General features: G+C 43.7%; 1 protein-coding gene and 1 long non-coding RNA gene across 2 annotated transcripts in view; one reads left to right on the top strand and one right to left on the bottom strand.

The window, feature by feature from the left end:
- Positions 1 to 12,831, top strand: part of RGS6 (regulator of G protein signaling 6) — a 500,599-nt gene extending 487,768 nt beyond the window's left edge. Inside the window, 1 exon segment of the mRNA XM_032768378.2 lies at positions 12,201 to 12,831. Within this exon segment, the coding sequence (XP_032624269.1) occupies positions 12,201 to 12,251 (51 nt within the window). The 3' untranslated portion in view covers positions 12,252 to 12,831.
- Positions 1 to 21,076, bottom strand: part of LOC142046771 (uncharacterized) — a 66,558-nt gene that overhangs the window by 25,058 nt on the left and 20,424 nt on the right. The gene's annotated exons all lie outside the window — the stretch shown is intronic.

Consider the following 21,076-nt stretch of genomic DNA (forward strand, 5'->3'; position numbering starts at 1 on the left):
GTTACACTCCAGAGGTCACTACATTCCAGCAGTGGGTGAGTGATCCCTATATATACAGTTTGTAAAGTGCTTTTGGATCCTTCTGGATGAAAGGCGCTATATGAAGTGTTTGAAAAAACTATTATTCCTCCATTGTCTTTTATTCCAGCTACATCCAAGCTCTGAACGATTAAATATCAATACATTTCAGCTAGAGATTGAGTTCTGGCTGCTAAATTCAAATCCAGATTTCAAATACCTTCAAATTGACAGATTCAGTTCTGGGCTTTTGTTTGGACCCAGCTCTGATTTCAACTTAGCCTAGTCTAAATTTCCTTCTCAAAACAGGTGCAAGCAAGTGAACTTTGACTTCACGAGTTTCTATTCTTTTCTTATTATGCAAGATATTTATGTAAGTAATCCCTATTTCCACTAAAGGGGGTTAAGCAAGTAAAGCTCCCTGTTCATGAAGAGAAGAATAGAACCCGATGTTGCATCTGCATTGAAACAGTAACATAGAATGCTGGCTTCTTCTTCAGCATTAATAGGACACATTCTGCCATAGAATTGTGCACTGGCTGTAATAATTTAGGAGTTGCGTATAACATAATTCTATCTACAATTTACCTATTAGATAATATAGAAGATGGGATTTAAAAACTATCTTTTCCCTTCCAGTGAACATCAGAAAATATCATATATGTTATAACTAGCAATCAAGGTATTTTGTGACCTGAAGGATATTTGGGAATTACTTATTTTCACTTCTTAAACATATTAAAGAAGATAACAGCTGTTAGGAAGGAGTTCTAGATTTTGCTATTTTGCTGTTTTAAAAAAACCCTAATCTCCTTTTATCAGCTTTGACATATAGTGAACCAAATCCTGCAGTCCATATTGATGCAAAACTATTTCTATGTTCCAGACCACATATTTTGATCACAGTCCTTCTCCAGAGTTTGCTTAGGACTGTGCTCCAGTGGCATAAGTTAGAGCAGCCCCAAGGCTGCTCTAACTGATATCAGGGCTGGCACAAACTAGGTCTCAGCATCAAGGAGCCATAACTGCTCCTTGACTGAAGAAGATCTTTCATTAGGTATGAGATTGTAGGGATAATCACCAAGATTTGCAAATGGATCTCTAGAAATTGGTAGGTTTTGAAGTTTGTCTTAGTTCTTTGCTTGTTTTACACTTGGAGGCTATTGTACATTGTACTGCTGTTTGCCATGGTAAAGTACAATGCCTTGGTGAGGTAAACACTTTATGAATAGGAACAACTCAGTAAACTGAAAATAGAGCAGGGATGGATAATGTTAGTTTTAATTCACCTGTTGTCCAAGCATGTGCCCATAGAGGTATAGCCAGAAACACAACCAGGAGCAGGCGAGGGAGGGCAAAGAGCAAACACCCAACCTTTTGATTTTGGAGAGGAGTACACTAGTCGCTTAGACTAACTGTGAGCAGTAGTGAGATAGAATACCACAGTCAAATGTCTCCAGATAAGAGGTCCAGTCTGCAATGTTTTGGAAGGAACTCTTGAGAACACAATGGTAAGGAGTGGTTGGCATGGCTGGAAATGAAGTGAGCTGTTATTTGTATACCTAATGTTAAAAGCTTGGTTTCTATTCTCTGTAAGGCATGTTTCTGGTGGTATTGTCCATTACTTTTGTGTATACTAATTTAAATGTTTTTAATTTATGTGACTGTGTGGATTTAGTGTTCGACTAAGTTATTTTACTTTATCATTATTGGGTTTCTTTAACTTTCTTTGATATTTATCTTCTGTTTTCTTGATTTGTTACTTATCTTATGTTGGGAACATATCTTTTTGTGGAAAAAGTCTAATAAAAAGAACATTAAAAAATGAAACTGCCCTAAGATCCATACAGAAATCTAGCAATGAAAAGATGGACAGTACTGGAAAATCTCTTTCTCAAGGAACAGTTTGGTTGGCAGCAACACTTTCTTGTTCAATACCCAATTAATGTGCCTGTGCCACTTTAGTTAAGATTTGCTTCAGTCCAAAATGTCAAGAATATGTATCACCACATGAGAAATGTCATGTTCAAGCCTAAACCCAGGTTTGATTGAAGTACCATTTGTTTGCCTCCAAAAGAAAATGTACATAGCTGAAGTCTCAACCCTCCTGGAGGGTGATTTGCATAGGGATCAAACAAACAGGGGAAATGGCAGCAAGGAGTGTATGCGGGGGGGTGGCAGGAAAACCAACTGTTATATCTGAATCAATTTCCTGAAGTCCTAACTTGATGTCAAAGGAGGGTGGCAGGAACTGTGGACAGGAACTCTCGTAGCTTTAAACTCATTTGGTCTGGGTCAGTCTGGCAAGGAAAGTCCAGATGCGGGAAGCCCTCCTATACACTTCGTCTGTGCCATCCCATAACCACCAAATTCCCCATAGGATAAACATTGCCCAGGTAAGTAATTGATAGAGTGCATGCTGATTGCTGATTAGTGCATGCTTATTTTGATAATGTCTGCATGTGTCTGTGTGCTGGCCACAGCACATTAAAGTATTCTGAAATCACAAAACCTGGCCAAAACAAAACTTTCTCTTTTTGAAGACAGTTACTTTACAATTTCCTCCAAATCTCCTAGCTGTGAGAATGGCAGCCCCTTGTATACAGTGTTGTATACAAATTCCCGTTGTTTACAGCATTAGCAAAGTACAAGATGGGGAATAACACAATACATAAAGACACACAATCCATTAAAGCAGGCTAGAAAAAAATGCTGTTCTCTATTTAGGCAGAGAGCCTGATGGAAAGTTTGCTTTCATTTGGCTTTTTGCCTCTGTGTGGCAGTTGTGCTTAATTACTGTATTACACTTCATTAAGAAGCTGAATGTTAACAGAATTTTAAATCTTAGTTCAGCAGCAGGTCAGCTAGGACCCAAACCTGCAAGATGATAATCATCTCCTGAGACATAGTGAGAACCTTCACTTCAGTAGATCGTGGCATGAGCTGAGAGTGCTCAGCACCTCAGAGGACTGGATCCCTAAGTCCCACAGCTGATTAAATAGTAGAATGGACTGGACAGTCAAAAGTCAGATTCTGAACATGAATCGCCAAAGTCCTTTTTAAGAATTCCCTGAAAAATCCCTTGGGGTTAATCCAGTTTCAAATTACACACTGCTTCCCACCACAGCCACAGTCTGTCCCTATTTCTAAAACTGCAACCACTGCAAATGGTAGAATTCAAGAGTAACAAACTCATTCTGCTCCATAAACAGAGCTGAGGAGTACCTTCCCCACCTGCAATAGATATGGACTGGATCCTCTCTTGACACCTACAGTGAAGGACAGCTGTTTGCAGGGGAACAGCTGAAAAAAGGAACTAACACCATTTCCTTTCCAAAACTCTCCAGCAATACCCCTAAAGCTGTAACATACTGTTTGAGTGAGAAAAGTCTGTCTAGTTGGTTGTTGCTGCTATAACTACCAATGAAGAACATCTTGCTGCTGACAGACTTTAGGTGTGTGGGGTTTTTTGGTTGGTGGTTTTTGTTTGTTTTTAAGATTTAGCCCCTGTTGAAGGTCTGCCCCTACGACTGTGCCCACTTTTGTCCTTAACTTAAGTGGATCAGCATATGTGTTTGACAGTCAGAAATCAGTATTTGGTGGGTATAGGCTGAAATCAAAATCATATACTGTATAAAGCCAGCCAACAGCACCATGGCAGGAGAAGAGGGAAGTTGGGTTGGTTTTATTTTTGGATGGATGCAAATGGCAGAACATTTGCATTTTGTTTAGAACTTCTATTAAGAAAGTGCAAAGCCAGAGTATCATATTTTACCATGATAGCCACACTGACAGCCAAACCCTGGACTCCTTAGTCAGTGCTTCCAACGAGGCATTTTTCACCAAGTCAAGACTGTGGGATTTGGCCCAAAATATCCTTTGAGGTTTTAACTTTTTTGGCATCTATCATACCTAAGTGAGGATCAATTTAACTGCTTCCAGTCTTCCTCCTGGTTGACTTCTACATCTCAGATAGACAAGTCCCAAAGATGGGACATGATATTGGGATCAAATTAGCACAAACCCATACTCACAGACCCCCTACTCTGCAATCTGTGCTTTCAGCTTCGCACCCACAATCACTACCTTCATAAATAACAGAATTTGTGTGAGAAGGATTCAGAAATCCCATTTGTCAGGGGAGGCTGATGATGTCTCAAAGTGAGGCTATGAAACTGACAGCAAATTCTGTAGAAAAATGGCATTATGATAGCATAGACTGCCCCTTTAAAGGCAGTGGTGCCTAGGGCCCAGCCAGCCCAGCCCAGTCATAGGACATGGCCCTTTAAGATTTCGAAAGGTCTGATACAGAATCATAGAAGATTAGGTTGGAAGAGACCTCAGGAGGTCATCTCGTCAAACCCCATGCTCAAAGCAGGACCAACCCCAAATAAATCAGCCTAGCCAGGGCTTTGTCAAGCTGGGCCTTAAAAACCTCTAAGGATGCAGATTCCACCACCTCCCTAGGTAACCCATTCCAGTGCTTCACTACCCTCCTGGTGAAATAGTTTTTTCTAATATCCAACTTAGACCTCCCCCACTGCAACTTGAGACCATTGCTTCTTGTTCTGTCATCTGCCACCACTGAGAACAGCCTAGCTCCATCCTCTGTGGAACCCCCTGTGATGGGTTCAGTCACAGAAAGTCCCCTTGGAACTGTCAGCTGATGTGCCGAAATTACGTCTGAGCCCGTCTTCCCCACCATCTTGAGACTGCCAGAACCCTGCCTTGTTGAGCCAGACATGCTGGCTTGTTGCAACACAGACTCAGGTTTGGGCCATACCCCCAAACTGCAGACTTTTACCGAAAACAGCTCAGCAGGTTACTACTCCAGCACCCAGACATCCAGTTCCCAATGGCACCCAGCCCCCAAATAAATCTGTATTACTTCGTATAAAGCTTATACAGGGTAAATTCATAAACTGTCCACCTTCTATAACACTGATAGAGAGAGATGAACAGCTGTTTGCTCCCCCAGATATTAATCACTTACTCTGGGTTCATTAATAAACAAAAGTGATTTTTATCAAGTATAAAAAGTAGGATTTAAGTGGTTTCAATTAATAACTGACAGAACAAAGTAAGTCACTACACAAAATAAAGCAAAAACATGCAAGTCTAAACCTAATACATTAAGAAACTGATTACAGGTAATATCTCACCCTCAGAGATGTTCCAATAAGCTTCTTTCACAGAGTAGACTCCTTCCTAGTCTGGGGCCAATCATTTCCCCCGGTAGAGTCCTTGTTAGTTCCAGCAGACATCTTAGGTGGTAAGCTAGGGCCACCCTCTTTGTCCTCTTCTACCCCCTTTTATAGCTTTGGCACAAAGCAGCAATCTTTTGTCTCTCTGGGTCCCCACCCCTCCTTCTAAATGGAAAAGTACCAGATTTAAGATGGATTCCAGTATTCTGTAACATGGACATGTCCTGTGAGACTTCATTCTTCATTACCCATGGACTGGCCCACACATACACAGGAAAGCTTGGAGGTAAACCCGTTCACAGTTCACTGATTCTGAAGCACCCTTAATGGCTTCCACTAAATATATTTACAACAGTAATACAAATTTGTATCTTATTCTCTTGACACAGAAATAATATATGCAAACAAATAGGAAGAACACGCTCAGTAGCTTATAGTCTTTATAATGATACCTTACAAGAGACCTTTTGCATAAAGCATAATCCAGTTACATCATATTCAGAAGCATATTTTCATAAGGCATATGGAGTACAATGTCACACCCTGCTTCAGATAGTTGAAGGCAGATATCAAATCCCCCCTAACTCTTCTCTTCTGCAGACTAAATAAGCCCAGTTCCCTCAGCTTCTCCTCATAAATCATGTGCCCCAGCCCCCTAATAATTTCTGTTGCTCTCTGCTGGACTCTCTCCAATTTTCCACATCCTTTCTGTAGTACGGGGCCCAAAACTGGATGGGCCCAAAACACCAGTGCCAAATAGAGGGGAATAATCACTTCCCTCGATCTGCTGGCAGTGCTCCTACTAATGCAGCCCAATATGCAGTTAGACTTTTTGTCAACAAGGTCACCCTGTTGACTCATATTCAGCTTCTTGTCCACTGTAATCCCCAAATCCTTTTCTGCAGAACTGTCGCTTAGCCAGTCAGTCTCCAGCCTGTAGCGGTGCATGGGATTCTTCTGTCTGAAGTGCAGGACTCTGCACTTGTCCTTATTGAACCTCATCAGAGTTCTTTTGGCCCAATCCTCTAATTTGTCTAGGTGACTCTGGACCCTATCCCTACCCTCCAGTATATCTACTTCTCCCTTCAGCTTAGTGTCATCTGCAAACTTGCTGAGGGCTCAGTCCACGCCATCCTCCAGATCATTAATGAAGATGTTGAACAAAACCAGCCCCAGGACTGACCCCTGGGGCACTCCACTTGCTACCGTCTGCCAACTAGACATCGAGCCATTGATCACTACCCGTTGAGCCCAACGATCTAGCCAGCTTTCTATCCACCTTACAGTCCATTCATCCAATCCATACTTCTTTAACTTGTTGGCAAGAATACTATGGGAGACCATATCAAAAGCTTTGCTAAAGTCAAGATAGATCATGTCCACTGCTTTCCCCATATCCACAGAATCAGTTATCTCATCATAGAAGACAAAAAAAGTATTGAGTACTTCAGTTTTGTCCACATCATCTGTCACTAGGTTGCCTCCCCCATTCAGTAAGAGTCCCACACTCTCTCTCTATCCTTCTTCTTCTTGTTAACATACCTGAGGAAACCCTTCTTGTTACCCTTCACATCCCTTGCTAGCTGCAACTTCAATATATGCAAGGACTTATGAGACAGTGTAGAGAGGAACTGCACCTGGGAATAAGTGGTGCTTGAGAGGAAATCCCATCACTGTTTGTTTATGGGCCCAGAACCAGGAGCTTTGCAGAATGGGCAAAGCAAAGCCCCCCTGTTCTCAGGCAGTTGGGATGAGCATTAAGGAAGGGGACGAGATTATATGCTGTCTCCACCCTTGCAGCCGAAGAGGACTGACCTGCTGACTCTTGTGATCCTGGGGACCAGCTGGGGGAAGGGGTCAGCTGCAAGAGAAGCTACCTAAGGCCCTACAGATGGTTGAAATCATAACTCAGCTCCAAGGAAGAGCATTGAGGACTCCTGTCTTAAGAGTGAGTGACTGACTGACGTACAACCCAACTCTGGGAGGAGGGCTGGGTCTTCCCGAACTGGAGCAAAAAATCTATCATGACTCTTATATGGTGCCAGAGTGGGTGTTAACTTAAGCAACTAAGTGAGTTACACTCTGCAGACACAAGTAATAAGCCACACCCAATGAAAGGGATCTATGTTTTGAACTAATCTGATCTGGGTAATTGATTGAAAGAGCCTGAGTGCTGCTGCAGGGCCAGAAGGGAGCATACTTGAGGGCAGCTCCCCATGTCCACTTGGTGGTAGTAGCAAGGGGAGCTGGGACCCGCTCCAATCCTGGATGACTGTGAATAATTGCAGTTGGAGAATGGAGCAGAAATGCTGGAAGAAGGTCTCCTCTCCCAAGCTGATGTATTGGGGCATAGATGTGATCTCTGGCATTCTCATGCCAGTTGCTGGAGGAAGCAGAGTCATCCAAACAGATCCTGGCAGTCCTCTGGCAAATCTGGACAATATAACAAAAACAGTGGGATCGGCAGCTAGCCAGGGTAGCAGAGCAGCACCAAACCATGCTGAAGAGCCTGTGTAAGGTTGCGGTCTACAGCATCAGGACTGGAGAAAAATGGTATTGTGACCATTTCCTCTCTGTCAATATCGCCTAGATCCTTATATATATCAGACCTTTCAAAATTTTAAAGGGCCACGCCATGTGATAGAGGAGTGCTGCTCCCTAGGCATCACTGCACTTAATGGGACACACTACTCCGTCACTATGATATTGCATCTCTATTAAATCAGGGAGGACAGAGCCCACCCTGCCTTTCCTGAGGCGCCACTACCGCCTTCTGTTCCGGGTACAGACATTCTGTCATTTGCATGCGAAAGTGATGGTGCTAACAAACGTTGAGGCACTTTTTGAAAAACTGTGGCATGTGGCTTATGGCCAACCAGAGAAAGCTGGGTTTGGAAGGAATGTTGTGTCAAAATGCAGGACTAACTCGCTCTCCCGAGGATGACCAGGTGAGTAGCCACTAAGGAACTGTACGGCACTATGTCTTTTATTTCAGCTCTCTCAGCTAACTCCACATGCAAAGCACCACACTCAGCAACATTTTGTGGATTTATGTCTTTCCATGGAGGACTTTGGGAATATAAAGCAATGAAGGGATTACAAAGGAAACATAAATACAGTGAGTCAGATTCTCAGCTGGTGTGAGTCGGCATTGCTCCACCGAAGTCAATGGAGTTACCTTGATTTACCCCTGCTAAGCATGTGGCCCAATATTTTTATCTGTGAATTTTACTCCCCTGTTATTTGTATTAACCAGAGGAAATTTGCGTCGTTTTTCCTCACAAAATTTAGTTTTCAAAATGTAAAAGGAAAAGAAAGACCTGTATAAAGAGAAAAGGCTAAATCAAACCCTTGCAGCTTTGTGGATGGTCAGATCCAGATCCAAGCTTTGTGCCTGGGACCTATCTCTGTAGTGGGCTGAACCACAACCCTGCACCTAAATCCACCCGAACACTGGAGCTCTTTGGTTTCAGAGTTAAAATTTTCACCTAGAGGCCCTTCTCTACCCATTGCCAGAATCAAATTGTCTAGGTAATCCTGTGAGCCCCTTCCCCATTCTAGCTTCACACCGAATTTATATGTGACCATTGATTTGGCAATATCTTTTGAAATTTCATATTTTGCAAAATGGGCATAAATTCTTTTAGTGTTTTATAAAACACCTTGTATCTCTTTATCTGAGCCTCAGCGCCATACTATCTCAATCCCGACCAGTTTATTGACAAATTTATCCTTTCAGAACTCTAAAGTGCAGAGAGATTAAGTGAAATGTCCAAGTTCACACACAGGAAGTCTGTAGCAGAGCTGGGAATATAGATCTCCTAGCTACCAGGCCAATAACCTTTACCAAAAGACTGCAGATGGCTGCAAAGGAGTGCAGAGATGAGTGTCCTGCCTTTGCCTAGGAAGAGCAAGAGCAGATGGTGAGAGCCTGTGGCAGAGGAAGGAACAGCTTCTTGGCAACAATCCCTGTCCTGATTCAAAGGCCTAACCCTTGCTAGCTGGTCACTACAGTGACCAGATGTCCTGATTTTACAGGGACAGTCCCAATTTGGGGGGCTTTTTCTTATATAGGCTCCTATTACCCCCAACCCCTATCCCAATTTTTTACACTTGCTCTGGTCACCCTCTCTCGTCACCAACATTTCACCTCTCAGTTACCCCTTCTGCTGCTTTAACAGCTGTGGGGATGGGGCCCCAATCACCATTTTCAGACTCATTCTCTGCTCTCCATGAGACCATGCAACCCTTCTGCCCTTACTCTGCTGTCAGCTGACCCATTCCCTCAGCAGCCTGGCCCTGGGAACAGTTTAAACATGCAAACATTAAAATCAGCATTGAGGGTGGGACCCTCCCCCTCACCCGAAGCTGGACCCCCCCTCACCCCAAGCTGAACTGTTAAACATGGGGATGGGGGACTGGATGCCCCTCTTCCAGCAGAGAAGCTGTGACACTATTCGCTGACTGCCTGTCAGCTCTTCCCCATCCCCCGGACATCCGCAGCCAGCAATTCCCCTCTTTTTACTTGCTACCAGAAGTGGAGACTGGGGTCAAGATTGGGCCAAATTATGAAGCTTTGCAAGTTATGAAGCTTGTTCATGTGCAGTACATTTTTTAACAAAAATCTGCCAACATATGGATGGGTGGTAAATTGTACTCCACCTGTGGGCATAGTTAATATATAGTTAAAGAGCCACATCTCTGCGTAAAATCAAACCTCCATCTACAATTTTTTTAACCTACTATTGTTACAACACGATAATGGGAAGAGATCACAGAGAAAATTTTTTTCTTTATTATTCAGTTTTTTACTTTATGAATTTAACTGTATTTTATATGTAGTCAATTTCACTGTCATTTGTTTCCCTTTGCTCTTTGTGTGGATCTTTGAAACAGCAATAAACAAGACTTTTCAAAAAAATTGGATATTTTGGCTAAATATAGTAACATAAAATAAGCTCTGTATAAGACCTGTTAGAGGTGGCAGAGCTCTGCTATTCCTTGTAAGCTTGTTTCAATATTTTTTTAATAATAGGAGAGTATTATTGTCACACAAGAAAAAATGACCAGGGAGACTTTGCAGCTGCTGAACTTACCTGAAATTACATGTAACCTATTTTTAAAACCTGACTAGCTGTAAAGTTGGTGATGTCCCTTTAACAAGCACATCTCTGAAGATGCATAAGAAAGAAGGTACGGCTGATATGCACTGACCAGGGGCTGGGATCATATGGTGCAAGGGGAATCCAATGAAGGGATTCTAATCTGGTAGTGACATGGGTATCTGAGTCTTAATCGTATACTTATTGAAATCAATGGCAAAGTTCCTGCGAACATCAGTTGTGCATATTGGGGCCCTGGAGAGCAAAATTACTTTAGTGTTTTGAATGGCCTGGAGGAGAGCAAGCAGGGAAGCCAGAGAGGTGGAGTTTGCAGTAGACATGGTGTGAGATGACTGAGGTGTGGAGAAAGGGGGTTGGTAGAAGGGAGGGGAGGGATTAAAACATCTCTAAAATATGTTTGTCCTAAATTTATTTCTGTTGGACTGATAATCAGTATCCAGGGTTGTGTGATATGAGTTTGAGCCACGTGCCCAGGTGGCTCATGTCCTGAGTACAGCCCAGTACACTCTGAGAGGAAGCTGTCAGAGTACTCATAGGCTCAGTTCTGCAACCTTTACTTCCACTGAGCAGCACTTACTCTTGTGACTAGCCCTATTGGTTTCAATAGGTCTGCTCCCATGGATAAATACTCTTCGGTATGAGTAAGAGAGCTAGAAATGAGCTTTACATTGGCTAATTCTCATACCATCACTCACCTTCTCTTGATACTAAGAGATTACAGTGTAACCCCCTGAGCTAATGCCAGCGGGCAGACTTCAGTGTCTGAGCTGATACCCGTCTTGCTGAACATTCAGCTGAACCTCATTTCATAGATGCCAAGGCCAGAAGAGACCACTGTGATCATCTAGTCTGACCTCCCATATAGCACAGGCCAGAGAACTTCCCCATAATACGCCCTAGAGCAGAGTTTGTAGAAAAAACATCCAATCTTGATTTTAAAATTGCCAGTGATGGAGAACCCACCACATCGCTTGGTAAGTTGTGCCAATGGTTATTCACCCTCATTGTCAAAAATGTACATTTTATTTCCAGTCTGAATTTGTCTGTCTTCAGCTTCCAGCCATTGGATAGTGTTGTACTTGTCTCTGCTAGACTGAAGAGCCCATTCTTAAATATTTGTTCCTCCTGTAGATACTTATAGACTATAATCAATCCACCCCTTAATCTTCTCTCTGTTAAGCTAAACAGATTGAGCTCTTTGAATCTGTCACTATAAGGCATGTTTTCTAATCCTTTAATAATTCCCATGGTTCTTCTCTGAGCCCTCTCCAATTTATCAGCCTCTTTCTTGAATTGAGGGGAACCAGAACTGGACAAATATGCCAGCACCAGTCTAATACAGTGCTTAATGCAGAAGTAAAATAACCTCGGTACCCCTTCTCAGGAGCCCCCTGTTTATGTGTCTCAGGATCACATTAGCTCTTTTGACCACGGCATCACACTGGGAGCTCATGTTCAGCTAAGTATCCACCAGGACCTCCAAATCCTTTTCTGAGTCACTTTGTCCCAGGATAGAGCCCCCCCATTCTGTAAGTATGACCTGTGTTCATTATTCCATTGCAAGATCAGGTACCTGAGGCACAGAGGGATTGAAATACCAAGAGTTCTGTTACGTGAATTTACTGCCCCTGTGTAAGCATTGGCATGGGTAGGAAACCACATGCTCCCGTCACCACCCTTAAGTGGCAAGCACTTATCCCCTGCACTCAGCTGCATCTGCACCTGTTCAACTATTTCAGTCTCCTGCCCTTCATGCTCAGTCACAGCCCAGCTGATTGAGCAGGCTGGTCTATTTTACTGTGCAGCAGCTTTACTCACAGCTTGGCTTTCGTCTTCTGTTTGTTTGTTTCTCTAGGGAAAGTCTCTGGCAGGCAAGCGCCTCACAGGCCTGATGCAATCCTCCTGACAGCCTCAGCTGGACAAGCAGTTGCTGATATCCCTGAAGGACAGCTGCACTCCACCTCCATGGAGGAAGTTTCATTTTGGGGAGAATGGGTCACTGTGAAAGAAAGTGCGAATGAGAGCAAGGGGAGACAAAGGAGCACAAGCTGGAGAGATCAGCTCACCAGAGGTTCCTCTTTTCATAGTTTACATCAATACTTTCTTACTTGTACAGCTTTGTAATGACACTGAGTTCTATAAAGGTACTTTGGTTCCTACTTGGTTTCAAAGGAGCACACTTCATTGTATATGAAAGGTCAACAAGGCAGAGGGCTTAGTAGCTTATGAGGAAAGGAATCAGTCCCAACCATAGCCTAGAGAAAGAAGAGCTGAGCAAGATCAGTATTTACCCTTCATCTCTTCTCTCCCTGGTAAATGCCACCACCATCACGGCCACTTGCTCTCTTTCTGGTGACCATCCAGGTCCAATAAAATATCTACCAGAAGCTGCTTCTCCTGCTCAAAAAATGCCTAATTCACGTCTGCTGTGGACGGAAGCAATTTCATTGACTGTATATTTTTTTTTGTTCCTCTCCTCTTTTAAACCAATGGTTGAAAAAGCACTTTTTAGCTCTTCACTTGCTGTCCTTCCAAGGGCATGTAGCATGTCCAAAGATACATGGCCAGATCCTCAGCTGAAGTCAGTGGAGCTTTAATGATTTACACTAGCTGAGGATCTAGCCTATACAGTCAGATGCTGATCTGTGTGTAAATCCTCTGCCTTCAGCAGAGTTACTCTGCATGTACATTAGCGTGATCAGCATCTGCCCCATGATTACCAGGCAATGTTTTAGATGTATAATATATACACACATAGTGATATGTTTTATATTGTATTTGCTTTCCTGTTTATTTTAAGATTTTTTTTTTACGTACTTATCATTTTTTTTTCAATTTAATTGAAAATAGCATGACCTGAACCACTTTGGAAAAACTTCTAGCCACTCCAAACAGAGAGCGCCAAAAATCTGCACATTTATGCAGGTAACCTAATTCAGTTGACCTCAGTTGGTCACTCAGGATTTACAACTGAGGGGAAAATTCAGAGAGGAGAGGGTTCCCGGTTAAGGCTACACAAGGGTGGAGCAGAAGCATGTTGTGAGTGGGTCAGGGATTTTGACACCAGAGAACACTTTTTGAATAGTAATGGGCACTGCCAGGTCCTTTCTTTAATTCTCAGCTATGCCATTCCTCTGGGATGTGCCATTTCTAATAACATTAGAAAAATTAGGATTAGCTGAAACTCTGTGTGACATCGGCCCGGGAGTACACCTGGAAAAATGACCCAGAGGCTTCCCAACACTGTTCTCAGTAGTCTCTGTAAGGGCTGAGAATGTGTCTTGGGAGGGGGAAGGATGAGAAAAGAACTGAAGTAAAGTAATTCATTTGGCTAATAATAAAACCCAGGTATAGTAGCTGCAGAAGTGGAAAATGACCTGTAGTCACCTGCAGCATATTGTACATATACAAAACCTTCCAAAAAACCCCAATCTTTACCAAATGTGGCTCAGTTTGTTAGTGTCACAAAAACTGCCTAATGAGTGATGATAGTTTTAAGTTCATGAACTAGCAAGTGGTTCAGAATAAGTACCTGTCTATTGCCTTTCTTCACTCACACGCTAAGATGTCTTTTGGTGCAGGTGGTAGAAACTTCTGATATAGGGTCCAATCCTGCATTCCTACTCAGGCAGAACTAGCTATGTATTTATCCATGTAACTATCCACAATATATGTGTAATTCCGACACACCCCGGTTGATAGTGGGCAGGATTGAACCCGTATCTACCGTATGAGCTAAAAGCCACCTGTCTGTTAGCTAAAGCTGTAAAGCAGACTCATTAATCTCTAAGTGGCCTCGGTAACACTAGAACACCATACCCAGAAGGTGTGTGAGTTACATATGCACTAGTATCTAAGCTCTATGTATATACAAATTTAGGATAACTCAATTTCTGTGAGAAAAAAAGGACCTCTTCTTCTTCTCACTCCCCACGGAAATGAAATGCCCCACAAGGGCACTTCCTTGCTTCCAGGAACTCGTGTTGTGTTTCAGGATACATCAATGGAAGTTTTGCCTAAGTGAGTGCAGGATCAGGCCCTTTGCCTGTATAAATACACAGTCGAGCTTTGAGGGGTGATATTTGTTATCTTTTGCTTTATTGTCATAAATAGTATGTTAACCTAGAGCCTCAGATTAAACTCTTCCCTTTTGTAGACCAAAACCACACCTGAGTGCCAGGACTGTAGAACTGCTACATCAGTGCATGCGCACATACGTGTTCAGATGGTCTCATGATGTCAGGTGACATTTGGTCACCTCAGAATCTTGCTTTGTCCATCCCCACTGGACCAGATTTTCTGTCCTCCTTTATCCACCCAGCCTCTGGTAATAATGGGGCCTTCTGCGCAACAGGCCCAGTTAGCTATCCACATGCACTCGTACCTGCAGCATCCCCAAGAATTTGAGAATGTGATTGCTTGCTGGCCTCCCAAAGATTTTTTTTTTCTATATAAAACCCATCAGTGGCAGATGTCACTGGAGTTTTATAAGACAATTCCTGCTTTCACCCCAGACTATCTTACTGCTGCATGAATGCTGCTGCACATCCTGGTATCCCAGCCCTGCCATCTTCACTAATAAGGAGAGTTTCTTATGAAATACCAAGTCAGGCTGCATACAGTGGTCACAGGTAGGATGTGTATATGAAACATAAAGCATACGGGTGTATTCCATGAGGGCAGGCAGGTGGGCTGTGTGCACTCAGTGTTAGGGGAGGACTGTAGCTGCTTTCATGCAGGTATGAACACTTATTCATGCTGAATTTCTAGCACCAAACCAAGCCTTTGCTCCACTCTGGAATGCTGGGTTCTCGGAGAGTGTGAAGCTGGAGCAGCTGAGCAAAGGTGCTCTGAGCTATTCTGTCTGCAAGGGACACATGCAAGCAGAATGCTTCACGGTGCTGGTGGGGAATGTGCTGTTTAGTGCTCCTTACCCGCTGGTGCTACAGCATGCTGGCAGGTGTACAGGGATGAGGGAAACCTGGCCATACTCCCAGCAAGGAGCACTGGTGTTAGGCTATACCTTGGACCTGTGCAGGTGTCCTGGGAGAGGGGAAAGAGGCTTCCTGTTCCTTCTTTCCTCCCCCTCCTCCTTTTCTGTAGGCATCTGTGTCAGAAAGGGCAAAAGTTAGTGAATACTCTGTTTGTGGCTGTGCAGTGTAAATAGTATTCTGAGCATAGAGGGAAGTTTTACAGAGAGAGAGAGAAAGAGAGAGAGTGTGTGTGTACACCCAAGGGGGTCTGGATGTTGAACAATTTCCTAGTTAAGTGCACATGCACGCAATCTAATCTGCTCAGCAATGACTAAAGGAGCAGCCAGAGCTGCATTTTCTCTGGAGTTCAGAGAGCTTTGCTCTTACTTGGTTTTCTGACTCAATTTCTGTAAAAACAAGAAGCATGACAGCAGCCAAGTCCTTCTGAGGACACACATAAACTCCTCCACATTTGTCTCACTTTCTTTCAGCATGATAGTGTTTATATGCAACTACTGCTATACCAACTGCATTCTTGAATTGTTTTTTAATGCCTTTATTCATACCACGTGATGCTACTTTTGTCTGCTCAACAGGATCCCATTGGCTCTCGCAGCAGCAATCCTGCTACGTTACAGTGTGTTGCGTGTTCCAACTACCTCACCAGTCTGAAGATGAATTAGGAAAGCAGCTTTCCACCCCCATGCATGCGCTAAATGATGTTGTTTCAGGGACAGGCCTTATGCCAATTAGCAAGGTGGAGGGCTTCTAAAATCTCAGTAGCATGGAAGCTGTTTATAAAGCTTCCCGTGAAATATGACTGTGAAGATGTCTTTGGATAACACAGGTGCTACTGGATATTGCAGTAGAGTAGTATCAGAACAAGGCAGTAAGAAGGTTCCACAAGACAGTACAGCCAAAAGTTAGACTACGGTAATAATCAACTACCCAAGGCTAGTGCAGCAAAGTACTCTCAGTATATAAGGTACCACAGAATCCTGCAGTAAAGTGGTATCTGGACAATGCAACCATAAGATGTCACAGCATTCCAGTGTCTAATAATACCGGGATAAATGTAGCAGTAAGGCAACACAGGACACTGAAGTAAGGTAGTATTAGGATAATGCATCAATAAGGCACCATTGGGATGCTGCAGTAAATTAGTTTGCGGATAATACACTAATAGTGTGTGCCAGGAAACTGTGCTATATTAGGAGCAGGGTAGTTCAGCACTATGATACCACTGCATGCCACAGTAATAAGGTGCTGCAGTGAGTAATATCAAGATGAAGCCGTAGTAGAATGATGCAGTTAAATAATATCAGGCTGCTAAGGTGCTGCAGTCAAATACCACAAGATACTGTCAATGGACAATGGAGACAAAATACGCTTCCACTCCAGACTACAAAAAAGTTGCTGCAAGGGTAGCTAGAAATGTTTTAGTCCTCTCTACACTTCTTCATTTGTCAGTTTGCTTTCAGTGAAGCTGGGGTAGTAGGACTCCAACACAGCGCTCATGGCTATTGTCTGAAACTAAACTCAAATTGTCTGATCAGCTAGCGTCGTACGGGCCATATGCTTAAATTCTTCATTAGCTCTTAGTCTGGTAAAAGTCCCAGTAACTTAAATGGGATCTTTGCCTTGATCAGGACTTCAGGATTTGGTTCTATGATACTGAGGTGTGGGCAGTGGTTTTTGCGTGCAATTATTTAGCTCCTGAAAGCAGCCAGAAACAGACCATTACTTTTACTGTCCTGCTTCCTGAAATGCACAAATAAAATGAGCAGCCTGGAAAATTGAATCCTGCTCGCTCACTCACTCTCATGCATGCACATGCACGCTTACCTGCAAACACAGTCTCTCTCACTTTTGTCCTCTGATGTCTCTGTGGGCCATTTTGCCTAACCACGGTAAGGTGTCTGAACATCACTCTGAAAGGCACAGGTCTGATGTCTCCCCACTGAGTCAGGTCTGGATTCCCGGCATAGCATAGTGTTTCCTGTCTTTTTTGTTCTTTTTTTTATTGTTTACTCCATTTATGTTTTATGTATTCTTAGACGAAATCATGACATTGATTTGCCACAAGGCAGCATGTATGATGTTGCATGACTCGTCTACAAATCCATTGCTGTTTGTGCACCATTGGGTCAAAGACTTTGCAGACTGTTGTGTGTCGTACCAGACAGAGGCATCCTGTGCAAGGGCTCATCTGAAACTAAAGCAAAGCCAGCAAGGCTTGCACAGTTTGTGTATTAGCTAGCTAGACCAATGATTTCTTGGGGCAGGGGAGGGGATGTAAATGGGGCATCACTGCAATGTATTGAATAGCAGGGACAGATCACAGCTGGTTATGGCTCCACGAACCACTGTCCCAGTGTCAACGTTCTGCCATTTCTTCCTGTCTCTAGACACAGTAGCCTTATTGTCACTTTATGTAGCATCCCCTTCCTAGAAGGCATCGTCAGCTATAAATGGCTTGGTTCATGGTTTGACTAATGTGGTAATACCTTGGCTTGGCTCTGCCTTCAAACTCCTTGGCTTGCCCTAGTTTTGGTTTAATTATTAAGCAGGATTCTCACATATTGCTAAACTATAGTGCAGGGTAGGGTAGGTTGTTGTGATGCTTGTATTTTAAGCAGTAAGAGTTTGTGTAGCTTTGAAGCACTGTTTATAACCTGAGACTCAGAATAACCAAGACAGCTGCTCATCATAACCATGAGCTATGTAAACAATGTGCTAGGCTCAGGCCCATACAGTCCTTTGAACATGTTTGGAAGAACCACTTTGTTGTGAGAAAAGTAATCTTACTGCAGGAGAAAGTCAAAACTGATCAACTTTTCACATGCTATAGCTTTAGCCTCCCACTCCCAAACATCTGCAAAACTCACAGCTAAGAGCCCGCAATCCTCTAATCCTGCTGCTAAAGCACTTGAAAACAAGCTGTCAAAGGTTTGCCTTTACATTCTGATCCTATTACTTGCGTGCTTTTAACATCAATTTATGGCTATCACTGTAAGTGTCGGTGTGGCTTCCCTTTTGCCTCTGGGATAGAAGATTGTGGTCTCACCTCCCACAGAGGGCAGCTGGCAGGTGGACAGTATAAAAGGGAGGTAAGTGCATTACTAGAGGTTCCATCCTTTGGCTGGGATGCTAAACCGAGCTCTCTTTTGCCAGTCCACAGGGACTAGACCAAAGGAAGAGCTAACGATTTCATGATGGGCTTTTTAAACTGTAGCTAAGAACCCTGACCAGCACTGTCACGGAAAGAGGCTCTAGCCTTGTCTAGACTAGGATTTCAGGTGTGATGTTAGCTATCATGTGCTAACATCACCCTTTTAAATCTCAGGCTAGACAATGCCTCTTACGTCTGCTCTATTTTTAGGTTGTTGCTGAGGGCAGAGTGGGCTGCCTTCTTATCTTATGCAATGAGACTGTATAACTACAACCCCAAACTCTTCTGTATGTTGACATAATTCCCTCTTGAAGCAGCCAAGGATCTAAAATGATGCTGTGTTGTTCTGAAGTCACTTTAGGCCAAACCTTGAAAAATGAAAACCTGTAGGCTTTTTTTCTGAGAAAAATGTGCTGAAATGCAGGAGTGGGGAAAGGAAACCCCTTCATCACTGTGTGATGTAGGGAGCCCAGAGCTGGGTAGCAAGCTCCAGGCTAGCAATCAGTGGATAATGGACCCATCTGCTTCTCCCTTCCAACATGGGTTTGGGCTTTGTGAGTTCCCTCTGAACCAAATCCGAGTTCCTTCTCTTGAATGCAAGGGGCTCCATACACTGCAGAACCAGCACCGTGGTCTGCTGGATTGGCACAAAGCAAGATTTAGAGGCTTATGCTGTGGAACCCAGCTCCTCAGCGGTGCCATGAGCCACTACTGCACTAAGGGCAGCAAAGGGGTGGCGAGGCTGGGCCAAGAGAGGTCTGGGGACAGTGAATCTCTCACTAATGGATCTATGAATTAGTGCCACTTCAGGAGCAGTGTTACAACCAGCACAGGGGTGACTGCAGCCTCAGCGTGCATCCACAGCCACTCCCCAATGCATTCCGCCTGCTATAGTGCTACCCAGCACCCCACTGTTCAATCTGTGTGCTGATTCCCCGGCTTTGGGGTTTTGTGCATGACCATGCACACACACATGTCTCCTGTCTTCCACCATGTTGTCCAGGATTGCCCCAGATGTCTGCTCCACAGCGCATTGAGATGGAGGAGGACTCTGTGTGTGAACTCTGCTGCCTGGCCTTCCAGTGCAGTGGAAATGTATTGGTGCCTCTGAGTATTTTTGGCCTTAAGCACACATGGAAATGTGTTTGATTTAGCCTTTTGAGACTTTTAGGGAAGGCTTAGAGCCAGCTGGAAGGTGCTAGAGCACAGCTTTGCCTTCTACCACAAATGAGTTGGTAGCACTCTGCATGCTCAGACTGCAGGACTGTAGAATGGGTGTTGTGATACCACAGCACAGCCATCACAGCATTTGTGCTCTCTGCTTTCATTTTGGAGGTAATGTAACCCTTGATTATATGGCTTTTAGTGGCCTATTGATTGTAAACAAAACACGTAATATCAGGAAAATATAAGCCAATGCAAAGGTTTTACTCAGAGTTGGTTTTACTGAGTGTAGCGTCCCTGCAGGATGTCTAGCCTAGGCTGGCCTGGAAGCACAGGACAAGTACAGGCCAGGAGATGTGATTCGCTGTCAATGGACTTCTGAGTGGCCTGCAGTTGAGCGCATTCATGTCCTCTGAGAAATCAGACTCAGGAGGGCTGCTACTTCTCGCTCTTTATCCCGAAGGACAAATTTGTTTGCTTATTTTACATATCTTCAGGCAATTCTAGGGCACTCATCACCAAGTACCTAAGTGCCTTTTTGTTGCCTCACAACAGTAGGATGTTGCATCACCATAGCATCGATGTTGCCTCAGTCCCCACTGGTTCAGCTCCTAGCAGCCTCTCTTCATTCTTAGCTGCCTCCCTCCCTCAGTAAATCTCACCCTGCTTGCCTATCCTCTGCCCACCTTTTAGGAAAATCTGATTGTTTAGATAAGAGGGTCACATCAAGATCTGCCTGATTAATCTGACTGAAGGACTTTGCACTGTATTGAAAACATTGCGATAAGGAGCTGCTTGGTGCCTTATACAAACATTATGATTAAAAATAAATTTGAAGGACTTGGCTTATCTTAGGTCCTATTTGTGCGAATCTCAAACCCACTGCACAGTTTGGCTCAATGCACAGATTCAGCCCAGGAGTGGCATATTGGCAGAACTAACTGGGTGCACAATGCTGGTGCTGGTCTTTGCTGTCATTTTCTTACTTTCAGGACAGATAGTCACTGACAGCATCCTTGTATGTTGTACCAGGGAAGGGAACACATCCTCTCTTCAGGCTGCCGGGAACAGCGTGTATCAAGTTTCAGACATTTGACATACCACCGCAGAGCACAAATAGGCTTTGGGAAAGTGGTCTATGATTTGAGATAACAAGTGCTTTCTGCAGGTCTAGACTGTTCATGTCTGCCTAACCAAAATCCCCTCACCCATGCCAGATCTCACACACTTCTAAAAACTAAAAAACAATGGAAGATCTTAATGCTCAGAACATCTGCAAAGTGCACCCCACCTTTTTACATGCCCAGAACCATGGAGCACCTTCTCAGACCTACTGAAAGTTCCTCACCCTCCCACCTGTCCCTAAATGCTTAACTACTAGTTAAGCATTCAGAGACAGGTGGGAGGATGAGGGTTAACTAG

The sequence above is a fragment of the Chelonoidis abingdonii genome, chromosome 4 (assembly GCF_003597395.2).
Source record: "Chelonoidis abingdonii isolate Lonesome George chromosome 4, CheloAbing_2.0, whole genome shotgun sequence".
In the NCBI taxonomy this organism is placed as follows: Eukaryota; Metazoa; Chordata; order Testudines; family Testudinidae; genus Chelonoidis; species Chelonoidis abingdonii.